Below are 21,814 nucleotides of genomic sequence, written 5' to 3'. Positions count from 1 at the left end.
AAAAACTTTTTCTGACCTGTTGGTTAACGTTACATGCTTTATTTGTCACAGGCGTCCAGGCACTGAATCTGGTTTCTGTGCCGTCAAAGCGCGACGCGTCTAACGACTGTCTGTAGTCACTTCCATTCATCTGCCATTGATTAATAATTTCCGGATTTCCGCGGGTTTTTGACTTATGATGGGTTCTAAATTCCACAGACGTCATAATAACGGTTAAAGTAGTTTAAACAGTCCAAAACTAAAACTGTCTTTCCCTGTTTGTAGGTAAAATAACAAGCGGAGACATATTCGTATGCGCTCTATAAAATGAGCACGAGTTTTGCGCGAAAATGAGGGCTTCTGCTCGTTATCGGCTGGAGTTTAGTTCTAAACAAACCTCGAGTAACGTTAAACGTCCAGGAACGAGCGCCTACTTTACAAACTCGTTTCCCTGGAGACCAAATAACAAATGAAGCTCTGCAAATTCCTTCACACGAATCGTGTTTCTTTCGGCAGCTCTTGTTTGAATTTTTTTTTTTTTTTACATATTTATGTTACGTATGTTAAATACGTAATCTAAATGAATACATTTATGTTAATCTACGTCATTGAGAAATCAGATGTAAGGTAATACAACTTGAACTTTATTGATGCATGCATGAATAAAAAGTTTAATCAACAATCAGCCAGTAGGTTACTTTACTTTTCCAACATTTTAAATCAAAATAAAATATGTAAATATGACTATAAGCAAAAATATACAATATTATTTTACTTCAATTCTGCAGTCTCAGCAAACTGACATCCTGCCATTATCTTTCTATTCATTCCCTTAAGACAGGACATATATAAATACAAAATGAGCCCATCAAAGTGAATTAGTGATAATGCAAAGGTGCTGCTATTGTACAACTCCAAGGCGACATTTAAGACATAAGATTAGAAGTCACAATGCTAACTTTACCTTATGAACACATATTTCTTGTGATGAAATGATGTGATGAGAAAGACAAGTGGGCATTTCATCACGACTGTTTGGATTTGTTCTTTGATATCATATCTACAAAACTATACAGTGCAAACAAGCTGACCAATTCTACAAGTTTCATATCCACAGTGTCACCGATATGACTGTAATACTGGTGTTTCTCCACAGCTTTTCTGTGCTAAATATGCACACAGTATTCTCCATGGTAGAGCCTTTGTAGTTCACATGCTGGAAGTTCTGGGGACATCTTGACAGTCAGCAAGGTTAAGCTTTTGTCTAAGGAATTACAGTTAAGGATTTTATACTCCGTCAAGGCATAAAAGAAATGACTTGTGTTAGACAACCTGTAAAAGAACAGTTTGATTTTAAGGATGTAGCATGCTGCTGTCAGATCATGCAATTAGTAGGAATGTGTTGGACAACTTGTATGTATTCAATAATTATATTATTGCACCCGAAAATGCATGCTTTGAAATGAGTCAGATCATTTACTAAGTAGATATACGTTTTGCATTAAAAATTTATGTTTTGCAGTCAGCCAGTAAGAATGAGTCCAAACATCTGATAAAAACCTTACAATAATCCACAAGTAATATGCATGCATGAGCAAAAAACTGCGTGTTTTTTAAGAAACAAACTCATCAAGAAGTTTTTACCTTCAGCTTCCAGCTAAAATAAAAGTCATCTATCCATAACATTGCCTACTCCAGTGAAAAAGTTATCTCGTCTGACTCAGAGAAATATTCACTGATCAAGCACCGTTTACAAGCAAAAAGAGTTCTAAACATATTCAACATATAAACATTTCACTGGAGGATGCGTTGTTATGGATTGTTATGGCTTTACAAACACTAAGGGATGTTAACTGTTGAACTGGAGTCATCTGGATTACAGGAAGATTATTGTGATGTTTTTATCATCTGTTTGGACTCTCATTCTGACGGCACCCATTCACTGCAGAGGATCCATTGGTGAGCAAATAATGCAATGCTAAATTTCTCCAAATCTGTTCCAATGAAGAAACAAACTTACTGACATCTTGGATGACCTGAGGGAGAGTGCATTTTTAGCAAATTTTCATTTTTGGGTGAACTATTTCTTTAACTAACCACTATAACAGCATCCATTTGAAAGTCATCGACATAACTGTTAAAACCATGAAAGGATACATTGAGGAGCTTAACTCTTCCAGCTGAAGGGAAAAAGTGAACTTCATTAGACTGTCTGGACAATTGCATGAAAGAACTCAGATTTGTGGATTTCATGACCAATTATTTAATATTGCTTTGCTTACATTTAATAACAGTTTATCCATGTTAGTGTCATAGGCGGACTTCCTCTGGTCTTCTGGCAACTCATCCACTTCTCCATACAGGTCGAAGTGCAGACGAGCCAGTGTTTCCTGCATTTCTCTCACATGCTCCATCTGATCGATGGAGCACTCATTGCCTGATTCAGAGAAGATTCTGATTTCAATCAAAACTGTAAACACACTTTAATATAGCTGCACCATACTGTAAGAGCTTACCAAAGGCTTGTAATTTTCCAGAGTGGAAGTCATTAAGAAGGCTGAGCAGCCCCTTCTCCATCTCCTGAACATCGGACACATCTGTGAGAAACGAGTGCTGGATGCGGACAGACTGGTTACTCTTACTCGACTGACTCTGAGGCCTTGGTTTGTCTCGCACTCCCCTAAAACAAAATAAATAAATGAACCAAAATATGAAGAGTGAAATATGAAACTGCAATTTTAATAACTTACACAGATTTAATACGATGATAGATGACACTCACCTGCGATACTTTGTCCTCTGACTGGAGTGTGTGACCACACCACCAACACCGAATGATCTGCTGCCGGATGTTGTCGTTTTCCGGGCAGTGATTGGGGGAGGAGGCTGGTTGGAAGACGGTTTTGGGCTTTTACGTTTCTTATTCTTTTCCTCCATTGTGTCATCCAAATTACCTACAGAATAAAATAATACTTATAAGCAGAGGAGCCTGACAAGTTTTAAGGAATTTCAGTTTACATTAAAACCATATATTTGATAATGATGCCCTGCAAGCTTCAGTTTTGGTAATGTTACATAATCCAGAGGTTCCCAACCTTTTTGACTACAAGCCCCCCATTTTCCAAGACAACATTTAAAAGCCCCATATGTAGGCCAATATATTTCCAAACTTTGTATTACTAGAAAGGGTGTTGACACTACCATAATGAACCACAATTAGTTTGCATGACTCCAGAAGTTTCAAGAACTGTATGTTCTGCTATAAAAACAACAGTTATTGGGAGGATAAATAAAAAAAATAAAAATAAAAATAAAAACCTGACTTAATTTTTAGCAGTATATAGCATTGTAATGAAGTCAGATTTTGGAATATAACTTTTAAATAATATAAATCCGAATAAAATATACATTTGAAATAATTTTAAATTAATTTTGTAGCCTCCGCGGAAGGCCCCCTAGCGGGCCCCTGACCCCCCAGCTGAGAACCACTTATCCGAGATTACAGTAGAATGTTAAGCGTTTTGTTCATGATGAGCAGGCGACAAAATAATTCACACCGCAATCAAACTTAATATAAACAATGCCCGGTGATATTAAACAGTCTTATCGCGTGTATTAACACGCGCTTCTAATCCTGTTTTACAGTAACACGCAACATGTAAATAATATGCGAGCGAGTCAAGTGCGGCGTGAGTCGTGAACAACATGCCTAATAATCACGAGGGCAGTGTAGTAACGCATGCACCATTGTAGTCGACAGCATACAAGTATAATTTTACCGCACAAAGGAAGACTCCACTTTTTAGACTGAAATATTATCCCCTTTGAAAGACATTCTCGATGAGATTAGGCTGCTCTAAAGTTGGCACAGCTGACCAGCAAGTTTACAAAAGGCACTTCCGGGATTTTCACGTCATCGTGGTGATATCAACACGCCCTGCGTCCCAATGTTCATACTATCCATCCTTATTAGTATGTGAGATTAGAACGTGTCCCAAAGCATATTATGTTGAAAAGAGTATGCCAAAAGTCCCCGGATGGTCTACTATTTCAGGAAGATTTTTTAAGTGTGGATCCGTGCACACTCTAATGGCTAATATTGCCCACAATTCATTGCGCTTTGGCGAAGGATTCGGTTCAGAACTACAAACACGATTTAAAAAGCGTTAAAAAACTACAAACATGGCGGATGTGCTCGACCGTGAGGTTTAGATAACGGGGTTTGAGTTACTAATAATTCAAAAAAGAACGTGCTACTTCTTTTCTCTCCAGTACGGTAGGAAGTTAAATGAAATGAAATGTGGAGGATGTTAACTGTGACAAGATTTTTGACAGGCCAGTCAGTGAAAGGATGCGACAGAGCGGACGTAGTATGTCCCACAGCTTGCGTACTCTTCTACTACACACTCATAAGTGTGTACTTTTTCTTCACCAAAAGAGCACTTCTTCTTCTTCTTGTGTTTTTTTTAATTTTTTTTTATGGCAGTTGGCAAACAACTTTAAGGTATATACCGCCACGTGCTGGTTAGGGGTGTGGGCCAAGGTCACACAACCCTTTTCCCAGTATCCCTTACACACCTACATTCTTTTATCTAATTCAGTCTTTTTCAGATATTGCATTAAAAAAAATCAAAACCTTCGTCACATGAGTACCTTTGTAATATGTTTGTTAAATCAAACTTAATATTAATTCAAAATCAAATCATTGTTTTCCTTTCACTATTATACTTTGGGCATTTTCATTACAACATGCTCTTCATTTTCTTGTTAATTACAATGCTCACATTTTTCTGTCTCATGTTTTCCTATTTTATACAAGGTACTATTAAGTGCTGTATGCCCAAATCTAAATAATTATTTATTCCTTTCTATTTCTCCTTGTTACTCTACCTTTACCAGCATTTCTTTGGATGTTATAAAGCCATCTTCCCGTTCTTTCTTCTTCTTGTTTTAATCCCATTTTTTAATCCAATTTAAAAAAAAAAACATTTAAATGGAAGTCTGACTGGTTAGTTCTTTTGAAATATTGTATAATAAACCAGATACAGACAGCCACTTAAAGATCCACTAAAAAGCCACTAAATCGCTACAGTGGTCCAATTAAATGTCATATATTTAAAAAAATCATTACTCTAATGACGCACCAGAAACAGCCACGTCTCTTCTTATTTTATTTTTTTTTATACAGGAACTAAGTAATAATATATATTTTTCTATTTATTGAGTGATCTATTAAATTATTAACTACCTCAAATAAACGCTTCACCCCATCCTTTCTAGTGTAATTAATAATTACCTTTTCTATTTATACTCGCTTCTCTTTGACGCATGCGCACCAAGTCACCTGTCATATGACTGCGCATGCGCACCATTGTCATGCTCTGTCTGAAGGAATTTCGGAGAGTTTGGATCAGCGCGAACAATAAACGCTTTCTAAAGACGTAGACCGATCGATCCCAGTCTTATCCTTATCCTGTCCCGGAATCAACCTCAGTAAGTAGCGAGTGAATCGTTGTGCTCCAGGTTGCGTCCAGTATTTAAAAACAAGAGGATGTTAATGCGTTTCTACTTCCCCAAAGCGGAACTGAATACGAGACCAACTCACCTACTTCTGTCTTAAATAAACAAACACATTTTATCAGTAAGTTAGCGATAAAGAACACCGTGAAACATCATGAGTAAACCGTAAGTAAAAAAAAAAAACCGACCGTAAATAGTGGTGTTGGGATCTTGGAGACTTGGGAAAATCACGAGGACTTTCCCCACTTTCAAAGTACGGTACTAACTTTCTTATCGCGCTCATTTATTTAACGTTACCTGACGAAATTGTGCTCCGTCCTTCTGGCTTTGGGTGTAAACCGTACATCTTGGAATCAGCAGCGTTAAACATCATTGCAATGTCAGATTATACTCTCTGATAAGATTTGGTTTTCTTCTTTAAGAAACAAATATGTGTGGTTTCCTGTATGTCAGTGTGGAGGATTTGTCAGATCTTCATATTGTAGTTTAATCCCATATGAACATAATGCAGGTCCAGATAGTGCTGTTTATAGCGTGTCTGATGCAGAATACAGTGAAAATGGTGTAAGAGACATGACGTAATGACCGTACCTTGAAGAACCTGTTTTTGTTGACAAGCTGGAAATGCTTAATTCTTAAAGAGGCGTTTCTCATGGATGGACTGTTCAATGAAGTCTGTAACGTTGACATTCAGGATCATGCTAATCCCCTTAAAACACACCTGTTGTTAAAAAGAACCTTGGATAAGTAAGATGAGTGGATAAGAAGTGAGTTTAAAGGGATAACTTACCCCAAAATGAAAATTCTGTCATCATTTATTCACCCTTATGTTGTGCCAAACCTGAATGACTTTCACAAAAGCAAATGTAAGGCAGAATTTGCCTCGGTCATTATTATCTTTCATTGCATCTTTTGTCTTTTTTTGTGCTACACAGAAGAAATCAAGTCATGCGGGTTTGGAACAACACGAGTGAAACATTTTGGCTGAAATATTCTTTTAAGTTTGTTTGTGTGAATTTGCGTCTACCTTGTTGGAATTTGAAACAGGAAAAGGCTGTAGAAATGAAGGAAAAGACATATGAGATCTGTTTCCTGTGTGCAGACAGACCTGTTACACACTCATAAGCACTTTATTAGTCTTTTTACCGCAGTTTTACTACAGTGCATGTGAGATTTTTATAAGCTGGGACAGTTATATACTAGTCGATAATTGACTTGTAGTGTCCTCAGTATCTGTTTATCCATTAATTTTTTATGAGTATTTCTGCTCTTCAGGATTCTTTGCAATGAAATACACCGCAAGATGGCATGTGTCTTATGTGGAACACAAAATCTTGATAGAAACATCACACTTCTCTTGTATCTCTCTCACACCCATCTCACACTATTGTTAACAGTGTTTTAAACAGCACAGACATGCGCATTTTCAGTTTTAGGGCGTATAATCTGCGCTGAGTAAATGTGTTGTCTGTACTGTTTATATCCTCTTGACGTTCTCTGAGGTGTAACTTTTAAATAACATGTTTTATCGACTTTGTCATTACTTTTAAAACAATTGACAACTGATGATCACTGTCCATGCTGAATGTCTTTATTTTCATTATATATTTGCACTTTCTCACCCACAATTTTGTCATCTACTCAGCCTTGTGTCACGAAACTTGCAGTATATCATTGGAAAAATAGCGAATGAGTTGTATGGACTACTTTATGGAGTTGAACATTAAATAAGATCATTTGAGCAACATGAGGCTGAGTAATGATGACAGTATTTCCTTCATATTCCAGGTGGTAAATTTCCATGGGAAAGCTTTTTCTGTGGGCACCTTTGTTTGTGTGGCTATGACTGAACTTTGACCTCTTACCTCTAATCTGCAGACCCCAGAGCGTAGAGCTTAAGGCCACAGGAGGGGCAGCAAACTTGGACACCAGCAAGATGGCAGACATGACAGTGGAGGACATCACATTGAGAGCCAACCATGTTACAGATGAGGTATGCTTGTCATCTATTACTATAGCCATATAACAAAAAAGCAATTAAATTGTTTTTTATTAGATGTGATTTTGCAAGTTCCTGTATATGCGCCAACTCATTGTTTGTGACAGCAAAGTCACTGCGAAGTCTTTCTCTCTTTACTCGCAATTTAATTGCTCTGTTTCTCAACCTAATTAAACGTTTCATGCACTAACAGTTGTAAAATAATATTCTTCATGTATTCTTTTTGGCTTTGGGATCTTCCGTGCTACTAAAATCGTCAGATAATGTTAACATCCTCCTTTCTTGCTTTACTCATAACTTTGTTTCTTTCTCTCTTTCTCTTTCTTGCTGCCTCTAAAGGGACTTACATGAGCCTGTGTGCTGTAATAAAGACTAATAGCATGAAGGGGACACTGTACTCATGCACCAAAGCATGGGTGACTGGGGGTAAACAAGAGATCCATGAAACCCCCACCCACTTTACATGTTTTTACTGTGAATGTGCAATTAGTTTTTAAGCACCATTAGAATGTAATAGGTCAAAAGTGGATTAACAATAGCTGGTTTCTTAATAGCCCTATTTGGAAATGTTTTATTTTTCACAGTTATGCCAATATGCCTCCCCATTACTGTGTACATCTTGTGTTCCTTGCATGGTTTCATAGCATTATCTAGGCTTTTCACATTTCTGACACTTTCTGTATTTAACTGCCAGTTTATGTTTTTTTTTCTCATAAATATCTACCCTTTGTGGCTTCATGAGCCAGATGCACTAAAGTGTTCAGTGTGCATTGTTTTATTTGATGTTTGCATCAAATGAATGTTCAACAGAATAAGGGCTGTGTCACATTACCGTAGTTATTTGACTACCTTTTGAATATGTGCATTTTGTTTCTTTCAGTCACTTGAAAGCACTAGGCGGATGCTACAGATGTCAGAGGAGGTAAGAGTTCCATATATATATATACACACACATATATATATACGTGTGTGTATTTATATATACATGTAAATATACACATATATTATGTAAACAAATTTTTAATTTGGATATGATTAATCACGATTAATCGCTTTGACAGCACTAGTACAGATTCATGAACGCTCACAACCACCTGCATTTGAGTTATATAAATCTTGATACAAGTATATGTATATTTTCAGAGCCGCGAGACCGGTGTCAAAACAATGACCATGCTGGATGAGCAGGGAGGTAAGTGACTGCACCATTCCATTCCTCCTCATTCCTGAAACCTACTTTGTTAATCACATTAAACCATTGCTATAATCTGTAAGAACTTCATTTAGGAGATTCTGGCTTGTTAAGACCTCATTTCATCTGCTTCATTCTGTCTTGATCAGAGCAACTGAGGCGAGTCGATCAAGGAATGGACCAGATCAATCAGGACATGAGGCAGGCTGAGAAGAACCTGACTGATCTGTCCAAATGCTGTGGCCTGTGCGTGTGCCCATGTGACAGGTTCGCTATTATAACTCCACTTCTAAGCTCCTGGATTTAAAATATTCTGCATTGTGTTGTATTATATAACATTAAATTCAGTAGTATTTTTGCGGGGACTTCTCTTTGCATATTATTGAAATTAAATGAATTGTCATAAGATCTTTCTGGAGTTAATGAGAGTATTAAAAACCTCCTTTCTTTCAGAGTGACTTCCATTGAGCATGATGGGAGATATAAGAAGACTTGGGGCACAGGTAGTGACAACTCCAGTACAGACAGAAAAGAGGGTGGTGTTGTATCCAGCCAGCCTACTGGTGTTCGCAATGGACAGGCTGTTTCGGGTGGGTCAGCGGGTGGATCTGGCCCCTACATCAAGAGGTGAGGGGAAAAATAGCACTAAATAATGGGAATTCATCCAGTGTCAGACTTGAATCTTTTGATTTGAATCAATTGTTTAAAGCAAGTAAATGAGAACCATATGTTAAAGGTATAGTTCACTCAAAAATGAAAATGACCCCATGATTTACTCACCCTCAAGCCATCCTACGTGTATATGACATCTTAGGTGTGTATTATTAAAACTTTATAAAACATATTCCTCGTTTTATACTTCTAATTTGTGACCGGTGTTTTGTTTTGCTCTCTCCACTGCGCCAAAGTCTCTTTCAAGGAAAGTCTGTTCACTCTGCAGCCATATTTGCAACGCTTCCCTGCAGCTATTTCGGGCATCCAAGACCAAGTCCTATCTAAATGAATGGGGGAATCCTGAAATCTCAAAAAGTGCCTGCTGAACTCACAATTAAGTTTCATATTTCAAATCAGCATCAAAATCTGAAATGAACTGCCCCATGAATGTTGTTCCTTATGCTCAAATAGTGTTAAAAAAAGCGTATTTTTCAGGCTAGACCAGCCAATGCGCATGTGCAGTCATAAGTGCTAGTCTCAGGTTTCTATGGGAACCGGAGCTTCTAACAGCAGCTGCAGTGACGCAATAAGTTTACCAATCAGCGATTGGCTCTTTCAGTTAGAAGGCGGGACTATTCCGCCATATTGCGTGTTGCAGTTTCTCCCATTCATAAGTAATAGCAGTGAATTGTCTTTGTATATTTATAGTCTTTGACTGCGCTTCCGCGTTCATCACTTTGAACCAGAGCTTACGCTACGCCTACGTCCTATGTCATCTGCTGGAACACCACTCTCTTGTGAATGCACATACTACAGTTAGCGGAAGCTAGAGATTACGGTTTATAATACACTTTATTGGACTTCAAAATCTCAACACCCATTCACTGCCATTATAAAGCTTGGAAGAGTCAGGACATTTTTTAAATATAACTCCGATTGTATACATTGTCTTTGCCCTGCCACATAAATACATGTTGACATTTCTGCTTTCCCAAAAGAGTAACAAATGATGCACGAGAAGATGAGATGGAGGAGAATCTGGAGCAGGTGGGCAGCATCATCGGGAATCTCAAGAATTTGGCCATGGATATGGGCAATGAGATCGACAAACAGAACAAAACCATTGACCGCATCACTGATAAGGTAAAGCTACACCATCAAACAGCCAGAGGTCTAATGAAGTAGACCTCTGAAAATATTAATATTTATTTATTTAAATTTTTCCCAGGCTGATATGAATAAAGCTCGCATTGATGAAGCCAACCAGCGAGCCAACAAACTTCTGTAGAGAATGGACACTGCCAGCATCGCTCAGGAGCCTGATTGTTTGATCTCTCTCTCTCTCTCACACACACACACACACACACACACACACACTTTCTGCTTCACAGCAATGAACTGCAGCAAGTGAGTTAAGTTCTTCCAATGCCATCTGCCTTTTTTTTTTTTTACCGTTCTGTTTGTTCTATTGTAAATAGTTGGACACGTGCACACAGATATATTTCAGAGCCTCCTGTACAATCAAGTCTTCACCCTTAATGTATGAGACAAATATGCTGGACGCACCGAGTGCAGTTGTTTTTGTGGCTTTGCTCACTGTGCTCCTCTCAGTCTGTAATGGATGGAGTCTAATCTCTCGGGATGGTGATGGGTTTTGTCCGTCCCTCTCACTGCACTTCAGTCAACATGGCTAATTGCTTCAATAGACTGAATGAGGGGCCAAAGACTTACGACAGAACTTTTAATGTTCTGGTATGCTGCCCTTATAGTCGTTGATATATGTTTGGGCTAATGATATAATGTTTGTTTTCTGTTTAGCTCGATCTATGACTGATTATACTCTTATTTAATCATCTTAAAAGTCATTAATGGGCCTTGTGAATACAGTTAGTCCTGTTCAATGTTTGGGGGGGAAATAATTTACCATGCTATATAGGAATTGGACATTTCAATGTTTTACTGCTAATAAAGCCTGTATAATAATTCCTTGGATGTTTTCCCTTTTTGTGTGTTGAGTCGACTTTACCAGTAGAGGGTGCTGCCACATTACTTTATTTTATGATGAAAATTTGAAGATGGGATTTGAGGTGTTTATTGCCTGTATATACACCAGTGCATTTTCAAAACTAGCATTGTAGGATACACTTAGTTAGTTGACGAGTTCTGTGCCGGGTTCAGACTACACGATATTTTTGTCGGTCACGATAGTCACTGTGTCAGATTACACGATTTTGACTCCTAAAATCTTGTCGTGTCGTGGACAAGAAACATGTCAGACTACACGTTGCTTCCCGACTATTCATCGCCTGCCGTCTTTAACGACGCGTGTGATGTCATCGAGAAGGCGGAACTAGCGACTGACTTCCGAAAACGAGTGTAGGCTAAACATTGCTGAAGCGCTTCCGCTATACGTTAGTTCGCCAGCATTTTTCTTTCTTTGTTCTGTCGTGGTAGTCCCTCGATGACACATCATGCAGGCAGGAGTACTGTTGCCACAGCTCCACAAACCTTTCCTCCATCTCATAATTCCACCTAGCAGCACCATCATCTCTCTTTGGTTGTGCCATGTTTGAAACCTGTGTATGAGAGAGCTTCTGTGCTGCTATTGGTCAACGTCACCAATGTGACAGAACTCGTCGTGGACGATGGAAAAAAAATAAATAAATAAACATGCTAGTCTTTCTGTCGTGATGTTGTGAAGCATCGAAACCTGTGTATGAAAGAGCTTCTGTGCTGCTATTGGTCAACGTCACCAATGTGACAGAACTCGTCGTGGACGATGGAAAATAAATAAATAAATAAACATGCTAGTCTTTCTGTCGTGATGTTGTGAAGCATGGCAGATTTGGAATCGGTTGTCGTCCACTATGACACACTACACGTGCTAAAACGATGGAATCTTGCGTCCCGATGCCCATTGTCGTTTACGAATCCCCAGGACACCCTATGTCAAGCAAATAGTGGCAAAATCGGGCTAAAATCGTGTAGTCTGAACCCGGCATTATTTATCTACCATGGCTGAGAGCTGAGGGCTGTTTTCTGTTAATTCCAGCTTTCATCTGTTCATGGATAGTTCTACTCTTCTCTGGTCTTCCTCAGGAGGATTTAATTATTTGAATTATTTGACGCCTCAAGAACTAGGACAGTGCCTTTGTTTCAACTCCCTTTGAGACTTTCTGTGTCCGGCTGTTTAGGAGACTGCTGAGGAGGGTCCGCATATGCTGTGGAGCCAGAGGAACCATCCTTCAAGTTTTCAGCCAGCCCTGTTCCCTGACAAAGTCTGACAAATGTAATACGACATCGGATGTAATGTAAAAATAAAATCTGATGAAAAATTATTTGTATTTGATGCTACTTGTATAGTAAAACTTTATATTTATTAGAAAACAGAAAGAAATTCACAGTTAAAAGGACAGCTCAGGGTATTTTCCCATGTAGGTCAAAAACTGTCTATACCTTCCCACCCCACTTTGCCACCTCACTTCCTGTTAAGAATGGTTGCCCACTAGAAGTAGCAAAGGCAGCTGCAATACCTGTCATTATCTAATCATGTTAAATATGTTACACTGTGGCTCCAAGCATTGGTTCATCAACATACAAGTTCATACACATGATTTTAAAGAACATACAACTTCAGAATCTGAGAGCTCTGGTCTGGATTAAATATTAGAGGTAAATGTTGAGGTGGGATGTGGTTATTGGTTGGGCAAGTACCTTTAACAGCCCCTTCCTGACTGCATCACTAATGAGAAGTTATGAAAAAGAGGAGTAAATAAACTGTTTCTCCTTTTTTGTACCCACAACTGTCACTGAGGGATTTTTGTGATGCAAAGAGGAAACTTTAACATGTACAACTGAATGATCACAACACTCAGAACTGGAGCATCTTGAGAGTAAATTCACAGATACACATACACTTTTAGAGTAGCTAAAAGAGGCACAAAAATATTCTACTATGTAGACAATCGTCACTTTTACTTTTTCTATTGTTGAAATTCTGCTGCTTAATAGATTATTTAGTGTGTCTTAAATTAATCAAGTTGAGGTGATTGTTACTGAGGTATGAATCATGTTTTATGCCAAGTTAGAGAAAAGATTTGATTAAATCATACCATGATGTGTATTGTTTTATTATTATAATTTCTGATTGGGAGGCTAAGAACTGTTCTCTTTTCATTTATAATTGTCATACATATTTTGACATGAATTTCTGTGGCAGTCTTTGATTATATGCAAATGTATCATCTTAAATTTAACTTATACTTTTACCAGAGTGTATGTAAAGTTTCTTGCCAGCAGAATGGCTGACATGTCAGAGGAGGAGATGATAATTAAAGCCAACCAATTAACAGATGAGGTAAGTTTGTTATCGGATTCCACGAGTATTTATAAGAAGATGATGAGATGAATCCTTCTTGGTTTTTTTTTATTAGTTGCTGTTTTCAAGTTCCTGTAAAATTCCCAGCTCATATGAAAGCAACATTCTTTCATTTCTGTAAACCGAAGATAAAAATACTTATTTTGCCCCATCTTGATATTTTCCAGGTCAAATGTGGTTTTGTGAGAAGTGTGGAAATAGTTTTTTTTACAACCACAGTCTATCAGTAGTAGTAGTGTGGATTCACTCTTCATTCATCTGAAATATTTAACACATACTTTTGTCCTATGTGTGTGCATATGTGTGACATATAAGCTTATTTCCGTCATCAGATAATTCTCTCTAATATCCAGCAATTCAGACTTTTCTGTTAATTTCATTTTTCTCAAATAGTCAGTTACCTTATTTATTTCTTTTTTATCCCATGGCAAAAACAAGCTTCCATAAATATTTGATGTTAACATTTTACTAACTTTCTTTGTATTTGTTTGTCAGTCACTTGAAAGCACTAGACGAATGTTACAAATGACAGAAGAGGTAAGAGGTCTTTTTTTAACCAGTTTAACCAATGACACATGAGTGCTCCTTAAAAACATTGTTGTTATTTATCACACAAAAATGCTGTTGTCATTTGCTCATTGCTTAGAGTTGAACTTGAAACGTGTATTTTTGCAGAGTTTGAATGTTGGGGTCAAAACAATGACTATGCTAGATGAGCAGGGGGGTGAGTCCTTTATCTCAGTACACCTGATTCCTGATGTCTACTTCAGTATAACCACACAATTTGGAGGCCTGTTCACACTAAATCATTTCTGTAGATCTTTATGGATGATGTTTAGAGTACACGGGAGATTAACTAGCAATGAAATGGTTATTTCTTGAACTATAGTCACATTTGCCATTGCTTGGTGAAATTTCATGTTCGAAATACAGTCATTTCTACACAACTGCACAAAAAGGTGAAAAGTTTACCAACGTAGATTTCGCCCTGGGTTCAGGTTGGTCAAGCAAATTTGCTGCTTGGTTGGAAAGTGATCTCTTGTGTGAGAGATATGTACTATACTATACTGTTTTGCATGTGAAATTTTGCTAATATGACTGCCGCACCTTTATTCTCTTTTTTCTTATATTAGAAAAACTAAAGAATGTGGAACAGGAAATGGACCAGATCAAGCAGGACATGAAACAGGCTCGAAAAAACTTGAATGAACTGTCCAAATGCTGTGGCCTCTGTTTGTGCCCTTTCAACAGGTTGGCTAGAGCAAATATCTTATGTATGACAATAAGTTATATATTTGAAGCAGTTACACTGTTTCCGATTACAACACAAATAAGAAGTAAGGAACTGTGGTACAATATTGAAACATAGGCAACTTCAGAAGTTTTCAACCAGAGGGCGGGGGCCATTTGGGGACCAAATAAGCATTAAATGAAAGCGAAAAAATCCAAAATCCAAAAATCAAGATATTTTTTATTTGAATTCTTCCCCTAATTTTGAACCAGGGAACCCTGTCTTGAAAAACCTGGTTATATAAAGAAGTCTAATTTTGAAAGTGTGGTTTTATAGAACAGGAAAAGTAAACTAATAAATTACAATTTATGAATAAATGAATATAAATTTTTTCTAGTTATGTAAAGCTCTACAATATTTTATAGGGTAGAAACTGTGAAGTCAAAAAAAGGCTGAGAACCGCTGGCTACATCTTTCTTCAGGCTTATTATTCAAAAGTAGAGGACTTGCTGTATATGACAGCAAATGTTGTGTTTTGGATACTAGTTCCTAATGTGAAATGTTGGTCTATTGATATCCTCACCAGGTTCTTAACCATCAAGAATTCCTTGGTTTGCCAGCTTTACTGTAAATACCATGCTGGTATAACAGCTTCATCAGCTATGTTTTGTTGGTGAATAGGCTATATGTTGCACCATTATCAGCCTTAAACCAACACTAACCAGCATAAACAAACCTGGCCATACTTTTCAGCAGCGAAAATAAGCTAAATTGGCACTTTTAGTTCAAGGTTTTCACCTCAGTGCTTGTATTTGACGTATTTCTTTGGATTTGAATGGATTCTCTGTCAGACTGAAGTCCACCAAGAATGACTGGAGAAAAAAGCAGGTCAGAAAACCAAAAGAAAGCAAGCGGAACATGGTATCCAGCCAACCGACTGTTGTCCGTGATGGGCAGGCCCCCACTGGCCCCTACATCAAAAGGTGAGGGAAAAATAGCACTGAGAGTAACAGAATCCAGCTCTCATAGAGATCAAATGTGACTGTCTGTTGACATGATAAAGTTAGCTGGAGATTTGTGTTATACATTGCCATATGGCATAAGCTGTTAATTTACATAACTATATGCTTATTTAATAGATGTGGCCTTAAAGGTCTTAGCTGGAAATTCAAGTGATGATTGTTTTCAATTGTTTCTGTAAGAATAACAAATGATGATCGAGAAGATGAGATGGAAGAGAATCTGAATCAGATGGGCAACCGCATTAAGATTTTAAAGAACATGGCACTGGACTTTGGCGACAGGATTGACGACCATATCAAAATAATTGATGATGTCAATGATAAGGTACTCTTATTAAATAACAAGATGGAATTCATTGAGGTAAAGTGTATTTGTCAATCAAGACATTTAGATCTACAATATCTGGCAGTACACACTTAGTGTGACAACTTCTCTTTTCCACACTGACATTTTATAAGTTTGCATTTATTAAGTCAACAAATATCAATTTAAATATTGGTTTAGATAGACAGACAGACAGACAGATAGATAGATAGGTAGATAGATAGATAGATAGACTCCTCAACTGTGACAAATGTGACTCCTCAATTTATTATTAATATAATTATTCATTCATTCATTTTATTTTTTTATTTGCCAGACTGCAACAATTACAAGTGAAGTTGCTGCTGCAGAAAAACAAGCCAGGAAACACCAATAAGACAAATACAGAAAGACCACCAAAACTGTATATTTTCTATACATCTTAGTGTGAACAATTAATTTGTGAATGTTGACCCCCATCCATATTGTCATTGACACTTGTACATATGACAAATAAACTGAAACTGATCCGCAGTTCCCATCCTACATTTATTTTTATTTTTTATTTTTGCTTTTTCTATGATCCATTTCATTCAGATGTACATCATCATATGGAAGAAAAGATCTGCCGCTACTTCCATTTCATCATGACATTAACTCTTTCTGTGCCATTGGTGCCTTTTTATTGTTATTATTATCTTGATGTTTGTAAATATCTGGACAGAGCTGTGACCTTCAGTAATTTGCATAACGAGGCATTATAATTATTGAGCTTTTGGAAAGCTTGATTGCAATGTATGTCTAAATATCTTTCAGACTAAAAGTCTCCATATGACAGGTCAGATCAGAATTTAAATTATAAATAGGGCAATGCCCCAAAAGTGTCAATGAATGAAAATCTCTTTTAATTTGTGTGAACAATGACCAGCAGAGGTTGCTGTTAGACTGTTTTGAAATCTAACCACAAAAAAGTGCTTCCTAAGATGGAGGCCTGAAGAAGCATGTAGCATTTTCTCTGCTTATGTAAGAGAATTTTCTCAGAACTGATCATACAGTATAGGCTATAAAAGCAGAACAAAACACATTAGATTAATTATCCACGTCCTTCTACCTACTATCCGTCATCATTTGTGTTCTCAAAGGGAGACGCTGCAGTAAAGGAAAGCTGTTTCTTTGCCACCGCAAGTTGATTTGCCAGTGCGTTTACTATATGAATATTAAAATTTTTACAGTAGTAGAGACCATTTTTACAATCTGGCCAAGGGTCCTATAAACTCACATGCCAGCTTTGCTTGCAAACTTGCTTGTGTAATTTCTTCTAGTGTATGTAATAACCACTGTTTAGTATTGTATAGCGGTATTCCTAAAATGTATTTAGAATATTTCCCCTAAAGTTTATACTTGATATTACATTCTGACTCATCCATGAGTTATAACACCTGTTCTCCTCGCCTGTGTTTTTCTCGTCACATGAGTTTTTTCTAGTTAGATATGTTCTGTAGTGGTCTTCTTTGCCCTACTACATTATTTTCTGTGGTGAAGAGCAGCAGAGTTTGCTTGCGTCTTGAAAGTAGTCCTATATCAAGCAGTCCAACATTTTAGACTCTTTTTCTTCATTTTCAGAGATACCTATGATGGGCAGACTTTTCGTAAATTACTCTAGACTGTATAATTGCATGTAGTGATATTCAGACCAACATCACAACTGTGATATTTTACGCAACAGTCTAAAAAGCATGATGTTAATATAGAAGAGCTTACATTTTAAACACAATATTGCCATTCACTTAATCTATTTTTGCTGTCAAAAACAGTTATAAATGAAGCCAAAATAGGATTAACCAACCTGCAAATGACAGTAGTGAGTTTAATATCAGAGCCCCTCCTCTAGGGGGAGCCTTGAGAATATGCAAAAAAAAAAAAGAAAAATTGCAACTTCATGTACCACACTACTCACTCTTTCTTTTGGCCTCCACAAACAGTGATTGACTGTTGTAAAACTCAGAAAACAATTGAATGACGTCAGGGCTATAATGTGATCAATCTGAAGAAAAAAAAATCAAGATGTAAGCTGACTTTATTTTAAGTCATGCACTCATCAACTGTCATTTTTAACGAATACATTTTTATAATGAATATAAACTATATCTTGTTACATCAACCACTAAAATATGTTTGCTATTTGTGAGTAAAAAAAAAAAACCTTTTAAAAAAATCATTGTAACCTCAAACAAAAGTCATGTAATTTCATTGGTAATAAAAAGCAGAAATCTTGAAGAACATTCAGTTTTTGACTTTACTTTTCTATAATTGCATTTAATTATTTCAATATATTGTTACTCCTAGTTTATCAATCAATCAATCAATCAATCAATTCAATTAATAACTCAATCAATTAATCAATAACTTGTGATCTGCTTTGTCATTGCAGCAAAAGTGCCAAAAATATCTTGGGAGGCCTTTGAATGTCATCTTCAATAATGTGGAGGTCTTGGAGTCAAAAAGCTTGCGAACCTTTGATTTAATATATTGTACATGCTATTGATTTTTTTTAAAGGGGTCATATGATGTGATTTCAATTTTTCCTTTCTCTTTGGAGTGTTACAAGCTCTTGGTGCATAAAGAAGATCTGTAAAGTTGCAAAGACTAAAGTCTCAAATCCAAAGAGATATTCTTTATAAAAGTTAAGAGTCAACCACGCCTATCTAAAATGGCTCGTTCTAACACGCCCCCACATATCTACATCACTATGTGGAAATATTAGCATAATGCCGCCCAAATATGCACGCAAAGAAAGAAGGCGTGGTTTCAGAAACAGCAGTAGTGTTGTATTTACAACACTGTTCCAGAACAGTTCAACCCAAATATTCAGATGTGTGCAGCCCATTTTATGGAGGACTGTTTCCTGATCCTGGTAGAGTAGACTACAATACCGGCTGTTCTGACTCACAGACTGTAAGTGCGTTTTCATTTAAAGAATTTGCCACTGATGGAAGTAATGTCCATGGGCCAGTTGCATAAACATAGCCACTATGTTAAGACTGTCTTAAGAACTATAGTTTGACCAACTAGCAGTTAGCCAAAGGGTAACCAGTCTTGCTTTTTGGATTCAAATTAAACCAACCTACCTTTCTGTAACCGATTTTAAAAAGTTATGACCAGTCTTGAAGAAAAAAAATAAATGACTAACTTTTTAAGACTAGTCTAACCATTGCAGTTTTCCACCAAAGTTTAATTCAATTCACGTTTATTCGTATACTGCTTTTTCACAATACATATTATTTCAAAGCAGCTTTACAGGAGATGCATGGTAAAAGTAATTTGTTATCAGAGGTGACTATATTAAAGTAATGTCCATGGGCCAGTTGCATAAACATAGCCACTATGTTAAGACTGTCTTAAGAACTATAGTTTGACCAACTAGCAGTTAGCCAAAGGGTAACCAGTCTTGCTTTTTGGATTCAAATTAAACCAACCTACCTTTCTGTAACCGATTTTAAAAAGTTATGACCAGTTTTGAAGAAAAAAAAATAAATGACTAACTTTTTAAGACTAGTCTAAGCAGTTTATGCAACTGGCCCCATATGACAGAATTGTATAGTTCTTGGATTTTCTTTACTTAGTGGTCTTAAAGACAGTGCTCGTAAGCATCCTTCAGAATCCAAAAATAACAAATGGGATATCTGTTTTCGTCCACAAGCCTCCAAGCGTACCATTTGAGACAGGGCTAATACAAAAATGACCCCTTTAAAGCTTGTATTATTTCAACCTTAAATGCTTAAGACTTTAAATGTTTGTATTCAAATTCAAGTTGACAATTACGCTTTCCTAATAGTAGAGCCATTGCAGTTTTCCACCAAAGTTTAATTCAATTCACGTTTATTCGTATACTGCTTTTTCACAATACATATTATTTCAAAGCAGCTTTACAGGAGATGCATGGTAAAAGTAATTTGTTATCAGAGGTGACTATATTAAAGTAATGTCCATGGGCCAGTTGCATAAACATAGCCACTATGTTAAGACTGTCTTAAGAACTATAGTTTGACCAACTAGCAGTTAGCCAAAGGGTAACCAGTCTTGCTTTTTGGATTCAAATTAAACCAACCTACCTTTCTGTAACCGATTTTAAAAAGTTATGACCAGTCTTGAAGAAAAAAAATAAATGGCTAACTTTTTAAGACTAGTCTAAGCAGTTTATGCAACTGGCCCCATATGACAGAATTGTATAGTTCTTGGATTTTCTTTACTTAGTGGTCTTAAAGACAGTGCTCGTAAGCATCCTTCAGAATCCAAAAATAACAAATGGGATATCTGTTTTCGTCCACAAGCCTCCAAGCGTACCATTTGAGACAGGGCCAATACAAAAATCTTTGATGGTACTTATACTGAATGAATCAGCATTTTGAACAAATCAACTTAATGAATGATTCAATGACTCACTCATCAAAACAGCCACTTCTCGTCATTTATTGCTGTAACTTGCAGAAAGAGTCACTGAAAAATCTCCACCACCAATGCACAGACCGACAGTCTGTCTGAAATGCACAAACACAAACCCTGTGCTGTTCGACTGATATATCAGTCACTCAAGTGAACAAACTTACTGTTTTATAAAAATAGTACATAGGATCCAATACTATATTTCTAATGTTAGCATGTATTCATACTGTACTGGGCAAACTAATGCTTCTAGACTACTGAATTGAAAAATTCCAGTATCTTTGTGAAAACACAGCTGCATGTGTTCTTCCTGTCTGAATGCAGAGCTACAGTGATTTGGGAAGTTTCATGCAGTGTTTCTGCTGAACTGGCAGCAACTGTAAGAGTCGAGTGGAAAGAGTGACTGAGTCTCCTGGATGTGTGGAGTGAGTCAGACCCACCACCCCCCACCCCTTCCAAGATTCCACGGTAGTCATCACTTGAGCTGAACCCAAAACATTGCCGCCATTTAAACTTCCTCCCACCCCAAGAATCCACCTTTTTCCTTGTTTGTACGACTCATTAAGGGTGTTAAAGCAACATATCTACTGTACAACCCAGTTATCAAGTGAAAATCGATCACTCAGTTACCACAATGATATAAGGATACCTCACAATAGTGAGAGACAGAGAAGATCTCATCTACAAACCTGGCACTTAGGGCTTTTGGGTCAAGACGGCGATTGTGACTTTTCTTCTTTGAGTTCACTCACTTGTGGAAGTCACACCTCGCTGACAGGAAGCATCTGCTGGCAAGCTCTCAGGTTCACAGTACTCTTGTGAAGTACTCACAAACAAGCCTAGGCCAATAAACAAATTGATTTGTCATGCCAAAATATCAGACTTCTAAAAAAAAAAAAAAATAATAGAATTCATAGTACACAATTTGCAGATCTGAACTTATATTTTCATAGTATTATCTTGGTGCATTAACATACAAGTTCTTCATGCTCTTTAAGGTTTCAAAAGCTCTTATAATTAGAGTCAACTGCCTGTGAATGCAAACAGAAAACCTTAAAAGTGCATTATGCTTGGCAGCATCATCAAGCATTC

General features: G+C 37.1%; 3 protein-coding genes and 1 pseudogene across 7 annotated transcripts; 2 read left to right on the top strand and 2 right to left on the bottom strand.

Moving 5' to 3' along the window:
* The window catches only part of LOC107733166 (epithelial cell-transforming sequence 2 oncogene-like), an 8,139-nt pseudogene extending 7,934 nt beyond the window's left edge, over nt 1–205 (bottom strand).
* Nucleotides 206–607: 402 nt separating this feature from the next.
* LOC107733152 (coiled-coil domain-containing protein 28A-like) lies at nt 608–6,026 on the bottom strand. 4 transcript variants are annotated; one of them, XM_016544676.1, is made up of 6 exons: nt 5,797–6,026; nt 2,762–2,933; nt 2,496–2,659; nt 2,262–2,416; nt 2,137–2,159; nt 608–1,243 (listed from the first exon to the last, which is right to left on the bottom strand). In XM_016544676.1, exons 1-6 carry the CDS (start codon nt 5,870–5,872, stop codon nt 1,189–1,191), a joined length of 645 nt encoding a protein of 214 aa, XP_016400162.1. In that variant the 5' UTR covers nt 5,873–6,026; the 3' UTR covers nt 608–1,188. The 4 variants fall into 4 exon arrangements, with proteins under 4 accessions (XP_016400162.1, XP_016400164.1, XP_016400163.1 ...); XM_016544678.1 differs by lacking the exon at nt 5,797–6,026 and adding an exon at nt 3,747–3,976; XM_016544677.1 differs by lacking the exon at nt 5,797–6,026 and adding an exon at nt 3,759–3,974.
* On the top strand, nt 5,308–10,772 carry LOC107733150 (synaptosomal-associated protein 23-like). 2 transcript variants are annotated; one of them, XM_016544675.1, is made up of 8 exons: nt 5,308–5,472; nt 7,378–7,492; nt 8,379–8,420; nt 8,642–8,690; nt 8,840–8,957; nt 9,144–9,317; nt 10,343–10,487; nt 10,573–10,772. In XM_016544675.1, the coding sequence occupies exons 2-8, from the start codon at nt 7,436–7,438 to the stop codon at nt 10,630–10,632; spliced, it is 645 nt and encodes a 214-aa protein (XP_016400161.1). In that variant the 5' UTR covers nt 5,308–5,472; nt 7,378–7,435; the 3' UTR covers nt 10,633–10,772. The 2 variants fall into 2 exon arrangements, with proteins under 2 accessions (XP_016400161.1, XP_016400160.1); XM_016544674.1 differs by lacking the exon at nt 5,308–5,472 and adding an exon at nt 5,505–5,664.
* A 2,364-nt stretch (nt 10,773–13,136) lies between these two features.
* LOC107733153 (synaptosomal-associated protein 23-like) lies at nt 13,137–16,905 on the top strand. The gene is made up of 8 exons (XM_016544681.1): nt 13,137–13,237; nt 13,617–13,701; nt 14,218–14,259; nt 14,398–14,446; nt 14,856–14,973; nt 15,805–15,936; nt 16,156–16,300; nt 16,617–16,905. The coding sequence occupies exons 2-8, from the start codon at nt 13,645–13,647 to the stop codon at nt 16,674–16,676; spliced, it is 603 nt and encodes a 200-aa protein (XP_016400167.1). The 5' UTR covers nt 13,137–13,237; nt 13,617–13,644; the 3' UTR covers nt 16,677–16,905.
* The last annotated feature ends 4,909 nt before the right edge of the window (nt 16,906–21,814 follow it).

Source organism: Sinocyclocheilus rhinocerous, unplaced genomic scaffold, assembly GCF_001515625.1.
Source record: "Sinocyclocheilus rhinocerous isolate Xijiao unplaced genomic scaffold, SAMN03320098_v1.1 scaffold8, whole genome shotgun sequence".
Taxonomy (NCBI): domain Eukaryota; kingdom Metazoa; phylum Chordata; class Actinopteri; order Cypriniformes; family Cyprinidae; genus Sinocyclocheilus; species Sinocyclocheilus rhinocerous.
This window is presented reverse-complemented; position numbering and strand designations above follow the sequence as displayed.

Bases quoted from the DNA above. Each gene is read 5' to 3' on its own strand.
- LOC107733150 (XM_016544674.1), top strand. The intron at 8,421-8,641 runs GTAAGAGTTCCA...GTATATTTTCAG, and splicing joins TGCTACAGATGTCAGAGGAG to AGCCGCGAGACCGGTGTCAA. The intron at 8,958-9,143 runs GTTCGCTATTAT...CCTTTCTTTCAG, and splicing joins TGCGTGTGCCCATGTGACAG to AGTGACTTCCATTGAGCATG.
- LOC107733152 (XM_016544676.1), bottom strand. From the start codon at position 5,872: ATGATGTTTAACGCTGCTGATTCCAAGATGTACGGTTTACACCCAAAG. The intron at 2,934-5,796 runs GTAACGTTAAAT...TTTATTCTGTAG, and splicing joins ACGGAGCACAATTTCGTCAG to GTAATTTGGATGACACAATG. The intron at 2,417-2,495 runs GTAAGCTCTTAC...TCTCTGAATCAG, and splicing joins TGGAAAATTACAAGCCTTTG to GCAATGAGTGCTCCATCGAT.
- LOC107733153 (XM_016544681.1), top strand. From the start codon at position 13,645: ATGGCTGACATGTCAGAGGAGGAGATGATAATTAAAGCCAACCAATTA. The intron at 14,447-14,855 runs GTGAGTCCTTTA...TTCTTATATTAG, and splicing joins TATGCTAGATGAGCAGGGGG to AAAAACTAAAGAATGTGGAA. The intron at 15,937-16,155 runs GTGAGGGAAAAA...TGTTTCTGTAAG, and splicing joins ACTGGCCCCTACATCAAAAG to AATAACAAATGATGATCGAG.